This window comes from Lemur catta, chromosome 21 (genome assembly GCF_020740605.2).
Source record: "Lemur catta isolate mLemCat1 chromosome 21, mLemCat1.pri, whole genome shotgun sequence".
In the NCBI taxonomy this organism is placed as follows: domain Eukaryota; kingdom Metazoa; phylum Chordata; class Mammalia; order Primates; family Lemuridae; genus Lemur; species Lemur catta.
Window position 1 is genome coordinate 31,393,615 of NC_059148.1, and position 21,067 is coordinate 31,414,681.

General features: G+C 54.9%; 1 protein-coding gene and 1 long non-coding RNA gene across 2 annotated transcripts in view; both read left to right on the forward strand.

The window, feature by feature from the left end:
• The window catches only part of ADGRD1 (adhesion G protein-coupled receptor D1), an 84,924-nt gene extending 84,348 nt beyond the window's left edge, over positions 1 to 576 (forward strand). The window contains exon 27 of the mRNA XM_045534313.1: positions 379 to 576. Coding sequence (XP_045390269.1) covers positions 379 to 474 — 96 coding nt within the window. The 3' untranslated portion in view covers positions 475 to 576. The remainder of the gene's footprint in view (positions 1 to 378) is intronic.
• Positions 577 to 13,002: 12,426 nt separating this feature from the next.
• Positions 13,003 to 13,993, forward strand: LOC123625771. Its single transcript, XR_006730644.1, has 3 exons — positions 13,003 to 13,214; positions 13,475 to 13,598; positions 13,686 to 13,993. It is a non-coding gene; the product is annotated as an uncharacterized LOC123625771 (long non-coding RNA).
• Positions 13,994 to 21,067: the final 7,074 nt, after the last annotated feature.

Genomic DNA, 21,067 nt, shown 5'->3' on the forward strand with positions numbered 1-21,067 from the left:
CTCTCACCGTGAGCCCCGGCCCCGCAGGGTGGCGCTGTGCAGGCAGGAGGCTGTGGGGGCTGGTCATTCTCGTCCCCACGACCTGCCTGACCCTGATGAGGCTGCCACAGCCTCTCCCCTGCCCATTCCCAGGGCCGGGACTTGTGTTGAGTCCGAGGATGGAGGGGTTACAGGTCAGCTGACGAGAGGCAGACCCTGGGCACAGAAGTCGGGGGGCCCAGCCGTGCCTCCAAGGACTGTGTCCCCTGCACCGGCCCCTCCTCCCGCAGGCTCCCACGGGGGACCCCCGAGCCTCCAGCCCAGAGCTCTCTACACTCACGTGGGTTGAGTCTTCCTCCTGGGGCGAGGTCTTCACTCCTCACCCCGGGTGCTTTGCAGATGAACGGGACCCGGCCGGGCACGGCCTCCACCAAGCTCAGCCCGTGGGACAAGAGCAGCCATTCCACCCACCGCGTGGACCTGTCTGCCGTGTGACCGGGGGCCGCTCCCCGCCAGGCCTGCCGCTCGGAGCAGCCCCTCCCGGGCAGGACAGACAGATGCCCACCTTCCCCATGGGACCCTCTCCTCACTGCCGTCTGGACGTGGGGGTGGTGGCCCGAGCCGGCGTCATCACCTGACCCTCTGTGTGAGCCCCTGGCACAGGCCAGCAGGGCGTGGCCCCCCCTGTGGGCTGCGAGACTGCAGTGACTGCCGTCTGGGGTCCCTGGGATGCACAGTGGCCCGCTGTGACGCTGGGCGCGAGTCTCCCCTGGACCCAGCAAGGCACAAGCTCATGGGAGGGGAAGCTCCACCTCGGCACCCCCGTGGGGACTCAGGGCCACAGGGGTGGTTAAGGTCCCCATGCACCCCCGGAGGGTCAGTGCAGGCAGCTGGGGGCGTGTGGGGAGCGTGGGGAAGGTTCCCAACCTGCTGAGCCGGCCCCGCAAGAAGCCGATGCCAGCGGAGTGCGTGTCTGTCCGCGGAGCCCTAGCAGAGAGCTGCGGGCTGGAGTCCCCGTCTGTCCGGTGGGGGTGGGGGTGACCGCCACCCACGTGAGGAACCAGGTGGGGCCGGCTGCAGCTGGGTTTCAAGGCCACCTGGTGGCCACTGCTCCGGGGGCTTCTCAGCCCCCCTTGTCCAAGGCGGCCGGAGGATCCTCCTTCCCAGCTGCCTCCCTGCTACGGAGTTTCCCGTGTCGTCTCCGAGTCATCCCTTGCCCTGGGGGGTCTCTTTCTCATCCGCAGCAACACTGTGCTCTGTGCCCAGCAGGCTGACCATGCCACGCCACGCCACGGGGGGGGGGGAGGCCGCTTGAGTCCCACGTGGCAGAGCTGCCCTGAGTCCCAACTGTCGGGGAGGGAGGGTGACAATTATGGACTCAGACTCAGCCCCTTAGCAAACGGGACGACTGTCGCAGCTCTCGTGGGCCAGGTCCCGCGGAGCACGAGGGTTTGGGCGCACAGATGTGAACAGAGACCCCGCTGGGACAGCTGGAAACAGGCGTGAGCACGCTGTGACTACAGCAGCCGCGGTGTTTGTGACACGTGCCGTTGGACGTTCACACCTGTTCTTGGTACTGGAAAATCTTCCTCTAAAACTGTGACCGTAACGTCCTTAGGCCCCTTCCTCCCCCCCACGTGGCTGCTTCGTTTCAGAGCAAGTTTCCCACTAGTTCTGTGGCCTTTAGCTCAGCCCCGACCCCCCGGGCGTAACCGCCCTCCGCAGGCCTCCCCGCTGCGGGGGGGACGTGGGCACCACGGCTGGGGGGCCAGTCCTCGCCCTTCCCCCGGGTAGGGTCCCACAGTCGTGGCCGTGCCCTGGGGCCGGGGCCACCGCAGAGCCTGCGTGTCCAGTGAGGCGTCCCTGGGAGCTGACCCTGCACTTGGCCACTACTGCGGTTCCCTGTGGTTCCACGCGCCAAACACCAGGTCACGGGGACACAGTCTCGGATCCTCGTCACGCCCCTGAGCACCGAGAAGTGAGAACACTGTATTCCTACGATTTACACTTGGAGTTTTTTTCTTGTTTGGTTTCTGGTGAAGCGAGTCCAGTCGGGACTGTGCGTTCGGGGGGATTCTGTGTCGGGTAACTGTCGCCACGTTCACTCTCCGTAGCTAACGAACAAAACCTGCCTACGCCTTTTATTCCCAACGAATGAAAGCCGCACTTTATTTATAGGCTGTGGATTTTGGCTTCTGTAGTCCTTTATTATCTGCACATAATTTGGCCAGAAATAAGAAATCGGAAAGAATTGTGTGTTGAAAGTAGTTTGTAGCACAAGAAGGATGATGGCTGCCGCTGTGTAGCGAAAATATGTTGTGATTTTATGAAATAAAATCTTATTGTCCTTAAAATGAAGTGTGGTCTTTAACACCTGTTGCTGGTGGGGCGTGAGCAGGCCCGAGTCTCTTAACATGTCAACAGACGAGAACCCTAGGCTGGGGCTTACTCGACAGACATTTATTGGGCACCTGCTGTGTACCCAGTGCATTCCGGCTCTGGAGCGTCTGTCCCGGGGAGGGGTGTGAACACAAACCAGGCGAACAGCAGCGCGGGCAGGGGGTGCAGGGGGCACAGAGAGGGCTGTGCACGGCCCATTGCCTGCCTGGGTCACCTCGCTGCCGCCAGCTGGCTCAGGGACACACGCGGATGCCCGTGACCGTCCTGGGTGTCCCTGGACACCTGGCTGCCATCCCACCTCCGCAGCAGGCTGCTCCTGCCACCCTTCCTTCCGAGAGTCCCCAGAAATGACATGGAGGTCATTACTTTTTGTGCTTCCAGAGGCCCGTGAGGATATTTTTCCATCATATTCGGGGATTTGGGTGCGAGAGAGGCAGGTGTGGGCACTTTTCCTCGTGGACCAATTCCCTGCTTTCTTCTAAATTGCATTTGGGCCCTTGTTACGCAGCCTCCATTTCTAGCCTTTGTGCCAGTTTTTTCACTTCGAAAGGTCACTTCATTAGACACGTTGCAAATTCAGTCTGAAGAGCTCTGCTTTCAGCTGAGGAATTGAGGTCTTCATTGCGATGTGATATATTTGTAACCCTTTGGCTTTTTCAAAATTTCAGAATATTAAGGGGCATTTGACATTTTAGTCATGCTTTCTGTTTTGTTCTCTGTTATTTCTCTTCTGTTTTACCCTTTGGTGTCTGGGTTGGGATCTTTTACAATCACTTGTCTCAGAGCCCTCGACTTTCCCCCTGTGCCACCACAGTGCCTGTGTCACTGCCGTGACTGTGTCCGTGTCAGTGTGACCATGCCCGTGTCAGTGCCCGAATGTCTCCATGTTACTGCCGTGACCATGCCCATGTCAGTGCCGTGACGTGGGCCCACACAGGTGAGCACGCGTGTGCCGCTCACCGAGGCAGCTTTGTTTGTTTAATATTTCTGCTCGGTACCTAAAGAAAGGAATTCCTATTAGCACTTTCTCTTAAAAGTTATCCACGTTCATGTTATTTTCACCTTATTTACAAATCAAGCAAATGTAATTAATCTATGCTTTATTTTTCAGAGCAGTTTCAGGCGTGTAGGAAAACCGAGCAGAAAGTACAGGGGCCCCCACAGAGCCCCCTGCCCCGCCCCTCCCCCGCAGGTTCCTCTGCTGTCAGCGTCGGGGTCACAGCAGGGCGTTTGCTGCAGCCGATGACCCTGTGACAGACAAAGCACACAGTTTGCGGTGGGGTTCGCCCCGTGCGTTGCGCTGTTGTACGGGTCTTGACAAAGTATCAACTTACAACATCACGCAGAATAGTTCCGCTGCCCCCAACCCTCCTGCGCTCCGCCCGTTTCTCCTCTCGCTCCTGCTGGCCCCTGGCAACCTCTGATTTTTTTTTTTTTTTTATGATTTCTGTAGCTTTGCCTTTCCCAGAATGTCACGTAGCTGGATTCATACAGTACGCATCTTTTTCGGGTGGGCTTCCTCCACACAGCAATGTGCATTTAAGGCCCCTCCGTGTATTTTTACAGCCTAATCGATCATTTCTTTTTATTGCTGAATAATATCCCATCGTCTGGAGGAACCACAGCTTATTTATCCATTTGCCTATGAAGGACACATCTTTCTTGCTTCCAAGTTTTAGCATCGATGAATGAAGCCACTACAAGCCTTTGTGTGCAGGTTTCTGTGTGGAAATAGGTTTTTATCGCGTTTGGGCAAATACCAGGCAGCGGGACTGCGAGAGCGCGTGGTACGAGAAGGCGCGTTGCGTACGAAGCTGCCCAGTAGCGGCACCGTTCTGCGTTCCCGCCAGCGACGAACGAGTGTGTGTCGCTCCGCATCCTCGCCAGCATCTGGTGTTGTCAGCGTGTCGGACGTCAGGCGCTCCAGCAGGTGTGCGGTGACATCCTGTTGTTTCAACCCTCAATTCCCCGGTGACGTGTGACACTGAGCACCGCTGTCCCAGTGAGTGTCTGCGTGGTGCAGTCGGTACGTGGACCGGCGTGTTCTCCCTGCGGCTCTCTCGCTGCTCACCCCGGGCATTGCGGTGCCCTGCTGCTTGGCGCACGTGCGGTAAGGACCGTTACGTCTCGGAGAGCTGACGCCTCTCTCATTATTCAGTGCCGCTCCGTGTCCCTGCACCGTGTCCCTGCACCTCTCTGGTCTCTGTGTCTACTCTGGCGATTCCGGAATTTGTTCTTTTTTTTTTTTGAGACAGTGTCTCACTCTGTTGCCCGGGCTAGAGTGAGTGCCGTGGTGTCAGCCTCGCTCACAGCAACCTCAAACTCCTGGGCTTAAGCGATCCTCCTGCCTCAGCCTCCCGAGTAGCTGGGACTACGGGCATGCGCCACCATGCCCAGCTAATTTTTTCTATATATTTTTTGTTGTCCAGATAATTTCCTTCTATGTTTTTGGTAGAGATGGGGTCTCGCTCTTGCTCAGGCTGGTCTCAAACTCCTGTGCTCAAACAGTCCTCCCGCCTCGGCCTCCCAGAGTGCTAGGATTACAGGCGTGAGCCACCGCGCCCGGCCTTGAGCAAACTTGGCTGAGTGAACACTTGCCTTGTGAATTTTTTAAAGTTCATAAAAAAGCGGGTATCTTTTGTTTTTCCTTTTTCAGGATCAGGGTACATAATTCTGGTATCACATCCTTTCCCCTAGAAACACCTACAGGCATGACCGTTTACTGAAGGAGGCAGGTTCAAGTCACGTAACGTAAGCTCACCTGAAAGTCAGCTTGCCCTCGTCTGATCTAGTTGGAAAATTTCAAGATTCTTTTCCTTACAGTTTAACTTTTAACCATATTACGTATTGATATTGTTTTTCTCCTTATTATTAGTAGAATATGCCTATGCCTCCTTCAACCTCAGTTTTTTTTTTTTTTTTTTTTTTTTTTTTTGCTGTGTTTTCTAACTTGCATCTCAGAGTACGTACAGGACGTCTGTCTGTGTTCACATCCGGCAGGACTCACATTACTCACCAGTTAGAAATTTGTGCCGTGTCCTCCGTGTTTGTTATCCTCCCTTATTTTTTCTTATTTTATTTTTATGTTTCCTTGATGTTTTGGATGTATTTCATAAACTGATTGTTACTTACCAAATTTATATATTTTTTTGCAGGGCCAGTTCCTATTTTCTGCTTTCTTTTTTTTTTTGAGACAGAGTCTCGCTGTGTTGCCCGGGCTAGAGTGAGTGCCGTGGCGTCAGCCTAGCTCACAGCAACCTCAAACTCCTGGGCTCAAGCGATCCTCCTGCCTCAGCCTCCCGAGTAGCTGGGACTACAGGCATGCGCCACCATGCCCGGCTAATTTTTTTCTATATATGTATTTTAGTTGGCCAGATAATTTCTTTCTATTTTTAGTAGAGACGGGGTCTCACTCTTGCTCAGGCTGGTCTCGAACTCCTGACCTCGAGCGATCCACCAGCCTCGGCCTCCCAGAGTGCTAGGATTACAGGGGTGAGCCACCGCGCCCAGCCCTGTTTTCTGCTTTCAACAGAAGTTTTGTTTAGTCTGCTGGGGTGCTTATTGCACGGCACGTTCTACCCCGACGGCCGCTGCTCTGTCTGACGCGGCGTGTTCCTGTGCCCCACTGACAAAACGGCCACGCTGCGAGCTCTACTGCTGCAGTGGACAATCTCCTCCAGGAGAGTATGTCCCTCCTTTGCTGATTGGTTCGGACAAAGGCACAGGCGGCACCTCAGCTGTGACACAGGAGGGGCAGCCTTCCCTGTCCCTGCCCTGGACACTGGGTGTCCACCCAGAAAGCCACGCACCACCTGGACACCTGGCCAGGCCACAGCTGACCACCGGGATGGCTCAGGACGATGGGGAGAGCCGGGGTCCCTGACTGTGGGCAGAGCTGCTTCCTGCCCTGGCCCTGGAGCCCCCCTGGGCCACTGCTGGGGGAGAACAGTGTCCTCATTCCCATCTGCCCGTGGAGCAGGGTTTCCTGTTGTTCACAGCGGGAGCCCCAGGATGTCCCCGCAGGGCGAGAAGGGCCTGTGTGCTGGGCACTGCCGGCCTGGCGCTGAGGGTGAGGGGCTAAGGGCAGGTCCCGGGGGGAATCCCCTGCCGCCCTGGCCTCTCCTCCGCAGACCTGCAGTTATTCCTCCCTCCCTGGACCGCCGTCCTTAGGGAAGATTTAATCAAGAGAGAGTAATGGCCTAATGGAGTGTGTCCAGATAGATGAGACAATGGCCTGACTCCCGGCGCTGCTCAGCCTGCTCCCGTAATTGGACATCCCGAGACTCCTCTGCTTCCATTAGGTTAACAAGCAGCATCTGTCAGTCGCTAACAGCTTGCGGGCAGTGCTGCCCCTGCTCTGGTCCTGGTTTTACAGAGCTGGGTCTGGAGGGGCTTTCTCTCTCAGTGGAGTGACTTTCTCCTCTCCCAGGGGGTCCTATAGGTGGGCACTGGTCAGGCTCTGTCCGTGTGGGGGTGGGGAGCACAGGGCACACAGAATCCTCTTGCCTGGCCCAGCGGGAGATTCCTTGGACACCCCCAGAGCCCATCCCGGATGCAGGCCGTGGCTGCTGTGGCTTGTGGGAAGCTGGTCCCCAAGCTCAGAGGTGACTGGGGAAGTTCAGGAGAGTAGAGTCAGATAGGATGGTGGCCTTTCTGTCCCAGGCTGATGGAACATAGTGTGGGTGCTGGAGCTCCAGCAGCCATCGTGGAACATGAGGACACCCTGGGACAAGGCAGGGGAGCCTCCCTCCCTCCCTTGCAGAGGTGAACAATGCCAGCCCTAGACCACACTCCTCTGCACTCTGTTTTCACAAGAGAGAAGCTAACTCCTGGCTTGTCTGAGCTCCTGTGGTTTGCGGCGTTCTCCCCATAACTGATGTGGCCAGAACGGGAGCGCTCCTGACCCTGCTGTGAGGTGCTGACTGGAGAAAGCTGCTTCCCTCCCGACTGGCGGCTCAGCCCTGTGCTCCTCAGAGCACAGTGTGCTCACGGGTCCCCTGGTGCTGGTCCCTGGGCCTGGGACGGGGCCTGGCATTCTGCATTTCTGAGAAGCCCCGAGGGTATTCTGTGCTGCAGGGCCCCTGCCCACACCTGGAGTAGCTGGGGCTTAGAACGCACCTGCCTGCTTGGGCCCCAGCCCAGGTGTCCCCACCTGCCACATTCAGGACACTTTCTGTCCAACCGCTGCCTCCAGAGAAAAGCCATCAGCAAAGAGGATTTCAGTGCAGACGTGTCTGCGGGGCGGAGGCTCTGTAATGACTGTGGTCCTGGTGGCTGCCCCGTCACTCTTCAGCCTCAAGTGACAGGTAGCGTATTACCTCTCCCCGCCTGGCTGTCCTGTGAGCGTCACTCCACAGCGGGAAACTGGGGCATCGTGGTGACAGCAGAGGGCTAGGAAAGACCCAGAGGACCAGTTAATTTCCATTCATGCTCTTCTTGACCTGTGAAGGAGGCTTTGTCAGCCGTTCGCTGGGTCTGAGGATGGGCTTCCCTTCTCTTTTCTGAAGGTTGATTAGAGAGTGCAGGCTGCAGCCCAGGAATGCTGATTTTTCCTGAGGATGCTTAGCGCTCCTCAAGACAGCTGGAATCGGAGGCTTCTTCTCCCTGCCCCATCTCCCCCCAAGCCCCCCTCTGGCTCCTGCACAGACTGGCTGTAAATGCCGCCTGGACTGTCACCCCAGCCTCTGCAGAGCCCAGCGCTCCTCGCTGTCCTTTCTCAGGCTGGACAGTCCTGCAAGGAGCAGCCTGGGCATCGCCTGGCTCTTACGATGAACCCTCAGACCTGCCCCCTGCTCCCCTGAAGTCTTCCCAGATTGCTCAAATCTCTGCTGCTTCCCCAGGGAAACATCTCCACTCATCATTTTGTTGTTTATTTTTTTCTTGAACAGTGAGTCAAGTTTTAGCCCTATTCCAGGAATTCATCTATTTATTTAAGTTTGCCTTTATTAATTTTTAAAGAGCAGAATCTTGAGCAACTTCACCAGAAAACAAATTAGCTGGTGAATATTAGACTCCAAATACACAAATTTATTTATATTCATTTCCAACTCTCAATAATTTCCAACAGTCTATAAAATCACTCCTATGGGATTTGGGATTTTTCTACTTTGTGATATTATAATTATTAGTATTATCATGTATGTACATTCCAAAGTATCCAAGTGTCAATCATGTTGGGAAGATTAGAAGCAATTTTTTAAAAAATGTTATTCTTTTTATTATAAAAATACATACTTGTTGTGGAAACGTGTTAGTTATTGATAACCACAAGGAAGGAAAAGAATCACCTGTCATTGTGCCCGACTGGGAGAACCACGGTAACTATTTCATGGCTTTTCAGGTGAGGCGGGTGTGAGAGGCCGTGTGCACACACACAGACGCACACACACACACACACACGTGTGCATTCCGTTTGCACGGAAATGAGCTCACTCTACACCTTCTCAGCTGCACTGAGGCACAAGGCAAAGGAATGACCTCTGTTGCAGGCACAGCTGCGGTTCTGTCTGCCTGGCACCGCGACTGGCACAGTCGAGGAACTGGCACACCCGCCACCTCACTGTCACCGTTTCCTTCCCTCCTCCTCCTCCGCCCCTTTCTTCCTTCCATTTTTGGTGACAACACTTAAGATCTGCCCTCTTAGCAAATTCTAAGTCTACGATACAGTATTGTCAACTGAAGTCACTAGGGAAGCTGCTAGAAAAACTGCCAATAGCACCACGGTCTGACCCCCCAAGGAATGAGATCCGGATCTCGGAAAGAACCGCACGGCCGCGCTCACAGCAGCCACGACACGGAGACAACATGAAAGGACGACGGTAAAGAAACCGTGGGATCTCCGCATGTGTACACACACCTGTCCACGTGACCACACACACATAGTATGGAATGTCTTCCAGCCTTAGGGAAGGAGGAAATCCTGCCATCTGTGGCAACGCGGAGGGACCTGGGGGCCCTCAGGCTGAGTGGAACAAGCCAGACACAGAATGACAAGTGCTGTGTGATCCCCGACTTCCGCGTGGGAGCTAAAACAGCGAAACCCACCCCAACTGAGAGCAGAATCCTGGTTGCCAAGGCCGGGAGGGGGCCACAGGGGCTGTCATCCAGAGGGTACCAGATATCTGACTGTTTTTCTTAATACAACGTAGCAATAGAGTACGACTTTGTTTCTAACGACATTAATCATTCTTGCCTAGCAGGAGCTGTCCTCTGTCTGAACAGCGGCGTCCCTAAGGAGCCGTTAAGAGTGCACAAATCGCCGGGCTGCCCCCGAGGCTCTGACCGAATAATGCTGACACAGCGGTGAACAGTGTCCTGTCCTGGGGACACCTAAGGTCTGATTCAATCAATGTCATATGATGGGAAATGGGGTATTTCTGCCATCATGTTAGTAAGTATATATGGGGTATAATTGCCATTAGAAGTACTTGTTTGTAGATATGTCTTTGCAAAAACTGGGTATTGTGGATGCATCCTGGAAACTGGATCACTGAGTCAAAGAGCCTTTGCTGCGTTCTGATGTGGACTGTCACCGCACTCAGCAACGGACTGGGAGCCGTGCAGGCAGGGACAGCGAGGCCAGCGCCCGTGCTTTCTGTATCTTCCAGTTTACAGCTCGGGCCTTTATCCACCTCCGCACCAGGTCCGATTGCTCAGCCTCTCTGGGCCCGGCCCTCCGGCGGCTGGGCCTCCTCAGGGACTCCTCAGACAGACGCGGCCCCGGGCTCGCGATGCTCCCAGGTCAGCGGGAGGGGAGCTTGGAGCCAAGAGCCACAGACAGTCAGGTGAAGGAAGCCGTGACAGGAGCGATGGCGAGACACTGGCGGTGCTGTGGGGACCTGGGACGGGGGCCAACCCAGTCGAGGGTGTCAGCGTGGCCTTCCCGGAGGAGGTGACACTCACTGCACCCCGAGGAGCAGGTCTGAGCGGGGCGTGGGGCTGCAGGAGGGGGCATGTGGGGACGGGCACTGTGTACACTCAAATGGGTGCACCCACTGTGAGTAAACCGCCCTTAGTAAAGCAGGCTGTGGGGGCTCGGCCAGGGCACCCCTGTCCCCCAGTGCCCCGCGGCCTGCCTGCCCCTCAGAGCAAAGCCTGCCTCCGGGAATGGCCCCCGGGGCCACTGCTTTGGCTCCTGTCTCCTCTCAGCCCCAGCTCCCTCTCCCCGTTCATTCTGCGCCGGCCGCACTGTCTGAGCTCACGGTTCCTCCCGCTCCAGGCTGGCTCCATGGCACACGCTCCCCTCAGCCACACCCACTCCCCAGCCGCGGTGTTCACGACGGCAGGGACGGCGACACGGGCACGCTACCCAGCGTCCACTCAGGCCCTGCACGCTTGGCTTGACGCTCTGTTACTGCCCAGCAATTCTTCATTTTTGAATGAGGGGCCCTGCATTTCATTTTGCAGTGGGCCTTGTGAATTATGCAGCCACTTATGCACGAAGGATTTGGGGTACAAGAAACAGAAACCAGTCTAAACCACCTGGGGAGTGAGGCCCGTGTAGGGAAGGGTGGACTCTGCAGGCCTGGGCCATCCACACCGCGCTTTCCCAAGATCCGCGGGACTGGCCCGAGGCCGGGCTCTGGGGGGCGCCCTGTGAGTCCTCGGAGTGTCCTGCCTGGTGAGACTATTCTTTCTAGGAGCCTCCTGGGTGGCAGTCACCTCACGGTATTGTGCACACAGCAGCCGGGAGTCACCTGCTCTCCACACGGCCTCACTGGTCGGAGACACCTGGGAATTTGAACCCGGTTTCTCCGGGACTCTGACCTACGCACATTTTCTTTTTGCTGATTTTAATCCGTATCCTTTCATGATGATAAATCTAATCCCAAGTGTAACAGCCTTTCTGAGGCCTGTGAGTCCCCCTGTTGAATTGTCAAACCCGAGGGTGGTCTTGGGGACCCCCCACGGGGGCCTTGACGCACTTCACCAAGGCCTGTCGGGGCAGGGGTGCTGCTGAGCCATGTGACCTCCGGAAGGAGGGACCCACAAACTCACCACGCCTCTTTCCCTCCTCTCTCTGTCATTGTCACTCTCAGACCCATTTTCCCGTGAGACCCACCCTACGGAGCTGGGTATTCGGTTGGTGCAAAAGTACCTGCAGCACAGAGTGGACTAAGCCCAACTCCGACATGCACAGAGTCGCCCTGGAGAGCTGGTGACAGCCCATGGGGCAAGCGCCGACCACCCAGGCAGGCGCGAACTCGGGGCTGTGCGCCCCCCACATCCCTGGAGCCATCACTGTTCACGTTCTTTCCAGCAACGGTGGCAAAGGCCAGTGCAGACCCCACGAGTCTCAGCGGCCTGAGACGGAGCCGCTGCTCCCCTTGCCAGCCCTCACGCAGGGGTGGCGCCGGGGTGGGGTGGGGTGGGGGTTTCTAGTTGGAAGAGGAGGAAAATGATTTGAGGCAATTTCATGGTCTTTGGGTTTGTGTCTCCAAACTCACTGAGACCCAAGCGCCACGACAAAGTCCCTGGAAAATCTTCCGGCCTCCTGCCGAGCCAGACGGTCTGTCCCTGGTGGCGTCTGCCTTTTCCAGGCATGTCTGACTGTGCCCGTGGCAGGGCTCTTGCCTGGGATCGACACAGTCCTCAGGGGCTGCCGGGTGGTGCCTGACAGTCAGGAGCCCACCCTGTCCCCTCCCGCGGGCCGGGGAGGCTGTGAGCGCTTCTATCGCAGTAAGGTGCTTGGGCACAGTCTTTGCAGACGGACCACCAGGTGTGACTATCCAGGGACACTGTTGCCACCACTGACGATGTGTGTGACCTCCAGGGAAACACCGGGCCCTACAGTCTCCATCACTCACCTGCCAATTTAAAAAACCTCAGCTCAAATGTCATTTCCTGGGGACTTCTCTCCTGAACCTCTGAGCCGTGTGTTCTCATAGACCCTGTGATGTCCCTTTGCAGTGTCTGCGAGTGTAACCCCTGTGCTGGCGAGCGTGCTCAGCCCCCTCCGCGTTCCCTCCAGGCTGCGCGCTCACTGGGGGCAGGGCTGGCTCTGTCTTCCCGGTCCCAGGACCCCAGTAACACGGACAGACTGGCCGGTGCAGACACTCCGAAGATGCTTGCTGAGTGACATGTGACCAAGCTCCACCAGGGTCCTTGCAGGGCTCACGGGGTGAGTTGTACACACCACTGAGACTTAGCAAATGAGCTGTAACAATCACACAATTATCCTCAATGGATCTGTGTCCTTTTCCCTTCTAAATACATTTGTATATTATGAGGTTTTAATTACAATGAAGGTGGATGTCACTGTGTGCTAAGATCATGCATAACAAACGAAGGGGGGGAGACGGGGCTTCAAGGGTTCTGGTTTTTATAATGCAAAGTAATTGCAATGCTGCTCCATCAAACGTCTTTTGTTCTTGAAAACTGAAATTGACTTTGATGTCTTTTGAGAGACTTAATGCATTTTTAATTCACACAGGGCCTCCTTTCTCTATGCTCCGCTGAAAGCAACAGGACAGGTGACATTCTGGGAGGGGAGCTGGGGGTGAGCTTGGGCAGAAACGCTGCAATGTAATGGCCCAGCTCCCGAGCCTGTGCCCTGGTGGGCAGCACCGGACGCATCCGGAGTCTGGATGCGGAGGGTGAGGGCGCCAGTCCTGTCGTGGCTGAGTCGTGACAGTCGGGGAGGTTTGCAAAGGGCCCTTCATTCCTGAGGGGCCTGAGCCCAAGGCTGTGCTGCACCCACAGGACGCGAACTCTGCCAGGGACAGTCATGGTCCCTGCAGGTGCAGGTCTTGCAGCAGACCCGGACTCCAGCCGGTGCAGATGAAAAGGGGTCACGGAAAGGCCCCATGCTGTGTTTATATCCACGTGGTATCCAGGTATGATCATCCCCGTTTTATAGATAAGGACCTCGGCCCAGGTCACATACCCGAAGACTCCTCATTTGTCTGCATTATGCCACACATCTGAAAAGCTGGAAACACTGTGACATTGAATGTATTTCCCCCTGAACTTGGGAGTCCTCTGCCCCTGTCCTGATGCCCTGTGCAGGTCGCATGAAGGCGAAGGGAGGGCGCTTGGGCCAGAGCAGCAGCGCGGGCAAACATCTGAGAAACAGCGTCCTCCTCCACCCTGGCAGGGGTCTCCTTGAAGACCTGGTGGATGATGACACCTCCCGGGGACAGCTCCGTCCCTCAGCCCCGCCTTGGCGAGTGCTCGGCCAGTGTGAGGCCGACAGAGAGCACGCCCGAGTCCCTGGAAAGGTGGGGATGGGAAATTGCTCTCCAGCTGGGACTTCCAGGGGCAGCATCACTTTCCATTGTCCCGTTAACAAAATCCACCTCCCCCAGGGTCCCTGGCCTCATCCTTCCCTTCCTTTGAGCTCAGGAATGGGCACAGCCAACACGAGCTCCCTTCACCGGACATCAGCTCCCCGGCAACTCCGAGCTGAGGCCGCCTAGGATCCGGGAGGCGTCTCCACTCAGCCCAGCAGTTACCCTGTCCTGAGCAAACCCACCTGCCCCACGGGGAGGGGCGCCTGGGCAGCCTGGGCAGCAGGACATAACCAGGAGGATTTACGGAGCAAGTGAACAAAGAATGTCTGTGTCAGCTCTTTTTTTTAAATCTAAGGAATAAAGGCTTCATTGCAAAGTATTTACTGCACAGATGATGCTAAAAAGAGAAGTCAACTCCTGAGGATTATCTTATTCAAGCACCTTGATGTTCTTCTTTCCTGCAGATGATCTAAGGACGATGACTGAGAATTGTGATGTGCTGTACAAAGGAGGGCTCAGAGCCACGCACATTAGTGCTGGATCCCTCAGGACCCAGCAAGAGAGCTGTGGCCACTGCCCTTCTGCCCCCGGCCCGCCCTGGTTTGCAGACACGTTGCCTTCCCAGAGCTCTGGGCATCCGGAACAGATGGGAATATGGGGCCATGCCTAGTTCTTCTCCAGTCTCATGTCTGAGTCTCGGTCCAGAGTCAGTCTGTGTGTGTGTCAAACGTGTGCTGCCGTGTTGCTGATTTGTGAGTGTGTTTCCCGTGGGTCGTGTGACCTGTATAAATGGCAGCCAGGTGGCACTCAGCAGTGGCCTTCCCCTCGTGGGGGCGTGCTCTCGCCAGCCCCCCAGCCCCCCTTGCTCCGGCGGGTCTGGTCCCTCCTGCTGGAGGGTGTCCTGAGGATTCCAGCTTTGCATCAACTCATACCACCGAGTGGAGCTTTGGAAATTGTGAGGCTGTTTGCGATCTTGAGAAGGTTTGGCTTCCAAGTCTGATGAGGTGGACAGACAGGGAGCTCAGCACACCACGGGACAACATGCCGTGTAGGGAAAAGAGCGGGAAGAACCTTGATGCAGGCCCATGACGGTGTGGTTGGCAGAATAATTGCCCCAAATACGTCCACACCCTGATCTCTGCAGCCCGTGAACATGTTGCCTTATGTGGGAAAGGGGCTCTGCAGATGAGACTAGGGGCGTGGACCTGAGATGGAGAATCCTGCGCTATCCGGGTGAGCCCAGTGTAATCGTGTGTGACCCTAAAACACCACCTTTCCCGGCTGGGTCAGAGGGATGAGCCCGAGGAGACACAGGAAGTGTGAGAGGGGCTCAGCCTGTGCTGGCTTTGAGGACAGAGGAGGTGGCGAGGGCCAAGGTTCGCACACGGCCCCTGAAGGCTGGGAGGGCGGGAAGGCCCTCAGCGGACAGCCGGTGGGAAACAGGATCTCAGTCCTGCAACCACAAGGAGCTGAGTTCTGCCAGCAACCTGAGGGAGCAAATGGACCTCCCCTAGGGGCTCCAGCAAGGAGCACGGCCCGCTGACCCTTCACCTGAGCCCAGTGAGATCCAGGTCAGACTTCTGACCTGCAGACTGTCAGAAAACACAGTTGTGTTGTCCAACCACCAAGTCTGTGGTCATTTGTTAGGGCAGCCGTGGGAGCCTAATGCATGTGACTGTGTTTCTGGGAGTGACAAAAAGCTGACTGTCAGCTTGCAGAGACCGGAAGGCTGCTCCACCCGGGCCCGTGTGCAGGGACTGGAGGGTGCTTGGGATGGAGAGTAGAGACGTGGTGAGAAGGGCGTGTCCCCCTGCCCAGGGGAGAAGGTCGGTAGCATTCCCCAGTGTCCTGGAAGGTAGAACAGGTGAGCCAGCCCCAAAGCGCCGGCACCATGAACTGGAATCCCGTGAGCTAATCGCCGGCTCCCGCGTGCCGGGTCCTGACGCTGCCGTTTGCTCAGCTCACTTGGCAGAGGATCAGCCGAATGACCTTCTAGAAATAGTGGGAAAAGAAAGAGGTTTGGAAAATGTGTTGTCTGCTGAGGTGGTTTTTTCTATCGAAATTGTCATGTTTATGCCTTTTGTGTCCTAACTGTGAAATGATACATCTAAAGACTGATTTTGTTAAGGAAAGTGCTCTTTGTTTGCTATGATTTTCTTATCCTTTCTAAAGATTCACACAGAGGGGGCCATTTTCCTTTTGCTGGCAGGTCTGAATCACACGCCGTTATTTATGGAGTAGCTGGGCGGTTTCTCTCAGCTTCCCTTGTTATCACCAGCTGCACCAGCTCTGGCACGGATCCCGGAATGTTGTCTGTGACCTGTGGCAGGTGACTCCCTCTGAAAAGTCCACATTGAGTTCTTACGATATTGAGCCTGTACATGAGTCTGTGTCCAGGACAAGGGCTCAGCTGAATGGCTCTGGGAACTTGGTCCCCTCGCACAGTTCCTAGACATTCATTCTGTGAACCGATCTTTGTCCACTGTGTGCTGTGGGCCAGGCCCTCCCCTGGGAGCTGGGTGTGAGCCTCAGAGGGAGGGTCAGGTCCTGCACATCAACACACGTTAGAGCTCTGGGTGCCACCGGGAGGTTGTTTTGACTTCACCTCAAATATTTTTAATTAGAATTTCAGAAAATTGATGTTTTCTCACCAATGTGACAAACGTCATCTGTGTCCCATAGTCACAGAAGCCACCCCTGGAATCACACTGAGTCTGAGAAGCACTGGACAGGCAGAGCTGAATCCTTCTCCTGCAGGCGACAGAGTACAGTTCATCCCGAGGGGTTCATGGTTGTAGACAGTTGGCGGGGGTTGGGGCGGAGGTATGGACGGTGGGAGGCAGGAGGACAAGTGTAAGCTGTGCCTGGGGGTGGGTAGAGGGGATATACACAGGTGTGAAGCTGCTGAAAGGTTTCCTAGAGGGATTTTCCATTCTATGTTGGCTCATTTAAGTATGTTTCATGTGAGTGAGCATGAGAGAAGACAGAATGGAGGGACCCACCAACAACAGTGGCTCCAACATCCAGACAGAAGATGAATAAGGAAGTGGACGATGTGAACAGCACGGACAGTAACAGAACACACATTCCCAGCACACGTATGTGAAACGTTCTCCCGGGTAGACCGTATGTTAAGTGACAAAACAAGTCTCAATAAGTTTAAAAAGACTGAAATCATGCAGTCTCTTCTCTGCCCACAGTGGAATGAAGTTAGACATCAATAACAGAAGAAAACCTGAAATTTCACAGAAACACGGAAATTAAACAATGCTCTTAAATAACCAATGAACCAAAGAAGGAATCCCAAGGGAAATTAGAAAAGACTTTAAGTCACATGAAAATAAGACAACATACCAAAATGTACGGAATGCAGTAAAAGCAGTTCTTACTGGTAAATTTACAGCAGTAAACAAGAAGAACAATCTCAAACCAGTGATCTAAATTCTCATCTGAAGGAACTAGAAAAAGAAGTGAAAGTAAACCTAAAACTCTTAGAAGGAAGGAAATAAAGATTACAGCAGAAGTAAACAAAACAGAAAATAGAAAAAAACAATACAATCCATGAAACCAAAAGTTCCTTAAATATATCAAGAAAATTGGCAAAGCTTTAGCTATACTAATAAACAAATTGTGGTCCATCCATACACTGGAATATTATTCAGCCATGGAGAGGAATTAATTGCTGATGAAGGTTAGTGAAATAAGCCCAAAACAAAAGGTGACATATTGCATAATTCCATTTACATGTAACATCCAAACTACGGAAATCCACGGAGACCGAGTGCAGACGGCCCGCGCTGGGGTGGGAAAGGGGCCGTGGGCAGTGGGATGATGGAAATCCAGTCGGCCTCCCTATCCACAGTCCCACAGCCACGGGTTCAACTAGCCTCCAATTAAAAATATTTGAAAACAATAAAAATAAACAGCACAATAAAAAATAATACAAATAAAAAATACAGTATAACAACTATTTATATACCATTTATGTTGTGTTAGGTGTTAAAAGTAATCTAGGGAGGACTGAAGTATATGGGAGGATGCATGTAGGTGACATGCAAACACGGAGCAATTTCACATACGAGACGTGAGCTTCCGCCAGGTTGTGTCTCTGCAGAGGGTCCTGGAACCCATCTGCTGGGGGGACAGGAGACAACCGTGATTGGGAACCAGACAGAGGTGGTGACTGCACAACACTGTGAATGCGTGAAACGCCACTGGATTGTTTGCTTTACGTTGAGTCATTTTATGTTATGTGATTTTTATCTTAAAAAGTGGAGAACAAGAAATGATACCGGCTGACGCAGGAGCCTAACGGAAAAGGAGAAAGTTTAAGTTTGAGCAGTTTCCGTTTTCTGTCGGTGTAAATTAAAAATAACCTAACGTAGTTAACTGAAGACTCGGGGAGCCCTCTGGGCGGGGAGCGGGAGAGAGGAGGGAGGAAGACGCCAAACCAGCGATAACAGCCAGAGGCAGCACGAGGAGGCCCAGAAATCCCTGCTAATCTTGAAAATAATAAATAGTAGTTCTAGTTCCTGTTATTCTTCTAAAATGTAGCTTTACGCATTAAGACTGAGGCGATAAGAAACGCGGGTTTAGGAACATAAACGTACATTTAATGCACAGAACTGAGTCCCCTGTTGGGGAGAGATGGGGGGTGTTGGCTAAGCCCTCCCGGGCTCGGGTTGCGTCCGCGGCGGCCGCCACTCCTCGGCGGGTGTCCGTGGGTCTCCGAGCCCCCACGGGGTGGCCTGGGTGGGCGTCGCCCACCGCCCCACGGAGGCCTCCCTGGGGAGGTTCCGGGCGCAGACCCCCATCTCCTGGTCCAGATGGAGACGTGGAGACCCGTGGAAGCAGGAGGCACTGGAGGGGCTGCTTGGGGGTTTGTGGCCGGGCCTGGGCCGACGTGCCCTGGGGCAGGCGGGGGACCCGTGGCCTGGCCAGGTCTGCAGCCACCCGTGGTCCCGAGAGCCCCACAGCCCAGGCTTTGCCGTCACAGCCATCTCTTTCCTGCATCGACAAAGCCAGACCTTGCAGCCAACGCCAGGTCAAAGGCAGCTGCCTTCGCAGACAGCGGGTCCATTTCTGCTGGTGAAAGGTGGGATCCCCAAGCCCCTGGGTCCGATCCACGGCACCGTCTCAGCTCCTGTGTCTCCCCAACTCTGCAGTTGGACAGGAGTCTCCCAGATGTGAGGCCAGCTGTCACTGTGCTTGTCCCCTAGCACGGCTATGTGGGGCAAGGCGCACGCAGGGCCGCCCAGGGCCCTCTTCGTGCTGACAGGGCTGCGGCAGGAGCTCAGCCCAGCGGGGGTCCGGCACCCACCACACCCGGCAGACCAGACAGAGCACGCAGGGGTTCAAGCTCGCAGAACCAGGCGGCACCTGGTGTGGACCGAGAGGGGAGGACGCAGCCCTGGCTCCGGCTCTGGGCAGGCCCCGGGCATCCGGCTCCCGGAGCTGACGCTGTGCTGCGGGGTTGCCTGTGTGCAGCACGACCTTGGAGAAGGACCCGCCCTGCTGAGGGCCATCTGTCCTGGGGTGGTTCTGACTCTCTGCGAGTTTGACTGTTTATTTAAATTAACCAAACTGTAAATCATACACGGCATGTCCCTCTCCCGTTGGCTTCAGAGGATTTGCTGCCAAACTGTCTGGGTCAGAAAGCGCCCTGGGCGTCAGGACAAACTCAGCGAGCAAACGCAAGCAGGTGCCACCACTTCCCACACCTGACTCCAGTCCTCTGCCGGGCGTCTAGCTGTCCGCCTATGTCACACGGACAGTTTGCCCCCGTCTGCCCGTTAGAGCGGGAGGGTGGGGCTCGCTAACTGGGACGGAAGGAGCCGGCTGGGGAGGAGAAAGATGACATCGGGTGTGAGGATGACGCCGCTATGATGGCTGTTCCTGCCCGAGTCCCTCTGACAGCGCAGGGGTGACGCTGAGTGTCCAACTCTGTCCCCTCTCCCCCCTCCCAGGACACACGCTGCCCTTGTCTGTTCCAGCCCAGAGCCGACGAAGCCCACCGAGACCTCATTCCCCGTTCACACATGGGCGGGTTCCCTCCTAAACCACGTCTTGGTGCGTCTACACCACCTCCTGGGCCTTTATCCAGCCAAAAGCCCCGGACGTCTGAAGCCGGTCCTCCCTTTTCCAGGCAGATACTGCAAATGCATAAAATGTGGTCCCAGAGGGGGCCCCGGCTGAGGACTCACGGCCGCAGCGGCAGGCGCTGGCCCTGGCTCGGCACCGGTCAGCACCGCTCTCTGCTGCCCACCCGCCCTGCTCCTGCCGCCGCCCCCGTCTCCCCGAACACGCCAAGCTCCAGCCCAAAGGAAGCTCCGCCCGAAGCCCGTTTCCTCTGCCAGTGTGTCGTCTATTTCTCCCCCAAACGACAGTCAAGCGTTTCAATTTTTCAAACGGTGGATTTTAAAACTAAATTTATTTTCACCAAGAAGGATGTGCTGTGATTTTAAATGAATGTCCTCTTCCTACAGCAACTACCGCTTAGATCTGAAATTCCAAGTTCTCTCTGTACGGATGACCCTGTCTTTTGTGAACCTTCCAGAGATGCTTTAAACATAGGCAGAAACGTGTGTATGCAGGTGTTTTTCAAAATACTATAGTATGTGCTTGTGTTCTTGAGAATTTTTCATTCTTTTTCTTTCTCTACTAGTTCTTAAGATATGTGTTCTGTATCTATAACATTATTGGTTACACACACCTTTTCAAATGTGTATTTAATTTATTACACTTTAATTAATATCTCTACCTCATTTCTGACATATAATTATTACTTTTTTCTTTTTTAATCAGCCGTATAAGTGCTTTGAATTATAATTATTAATTCCAATCATTGCCCTCTGGCCGACAGGCTGTTAATACACAGACATTTAGCTCTGTTTCTTTTATTTCTTCTGTTGATATTATTATTGCTCAATAATTATTTAATATTATACCAAATGCATCGTTTTCTTTGCTCACTGTAACCTACGGTATTTCAAACTGTCTTCTCAGCGCATTCTCTTTCTTCTTCTTGAATATTCTTTAGACGTTCCAGTCGTGAGCAGCTCCTGGAGTTAAACTCCCTTTCTTTAATATTGTTTAAAAGTTCTGGACGTTCTCACTCAGCATCTGCTGCACATCACCTGCCCGGCGTGTTTTCCATTTTCCGTCTGACCCTTTTCCCACACACTAGGCTGGGCTCTGGCAGGGCGGGAGCACAGTGTCCTCCCAGGGGGTTTCCCTGTCCTCGCACCTGCAAGGGCCTGTTTCGTCACCTGTGCGCCCCTGGGATGTCCCTGTCCCTCTCCTGCCCCCAAGTGTAAACTGACCCTCTGGGAGGGCAGGGACGGCCCCGGCTCCTGGCCCCAGGACTTTACCCTCTGCCCTCGCTGTGGGGCGGAGCCCTTGGTCTTCCGTGTCCCCATCCCTGGGTCCCATCCGCCCTGGAGCAGGAGCCCCGGAGG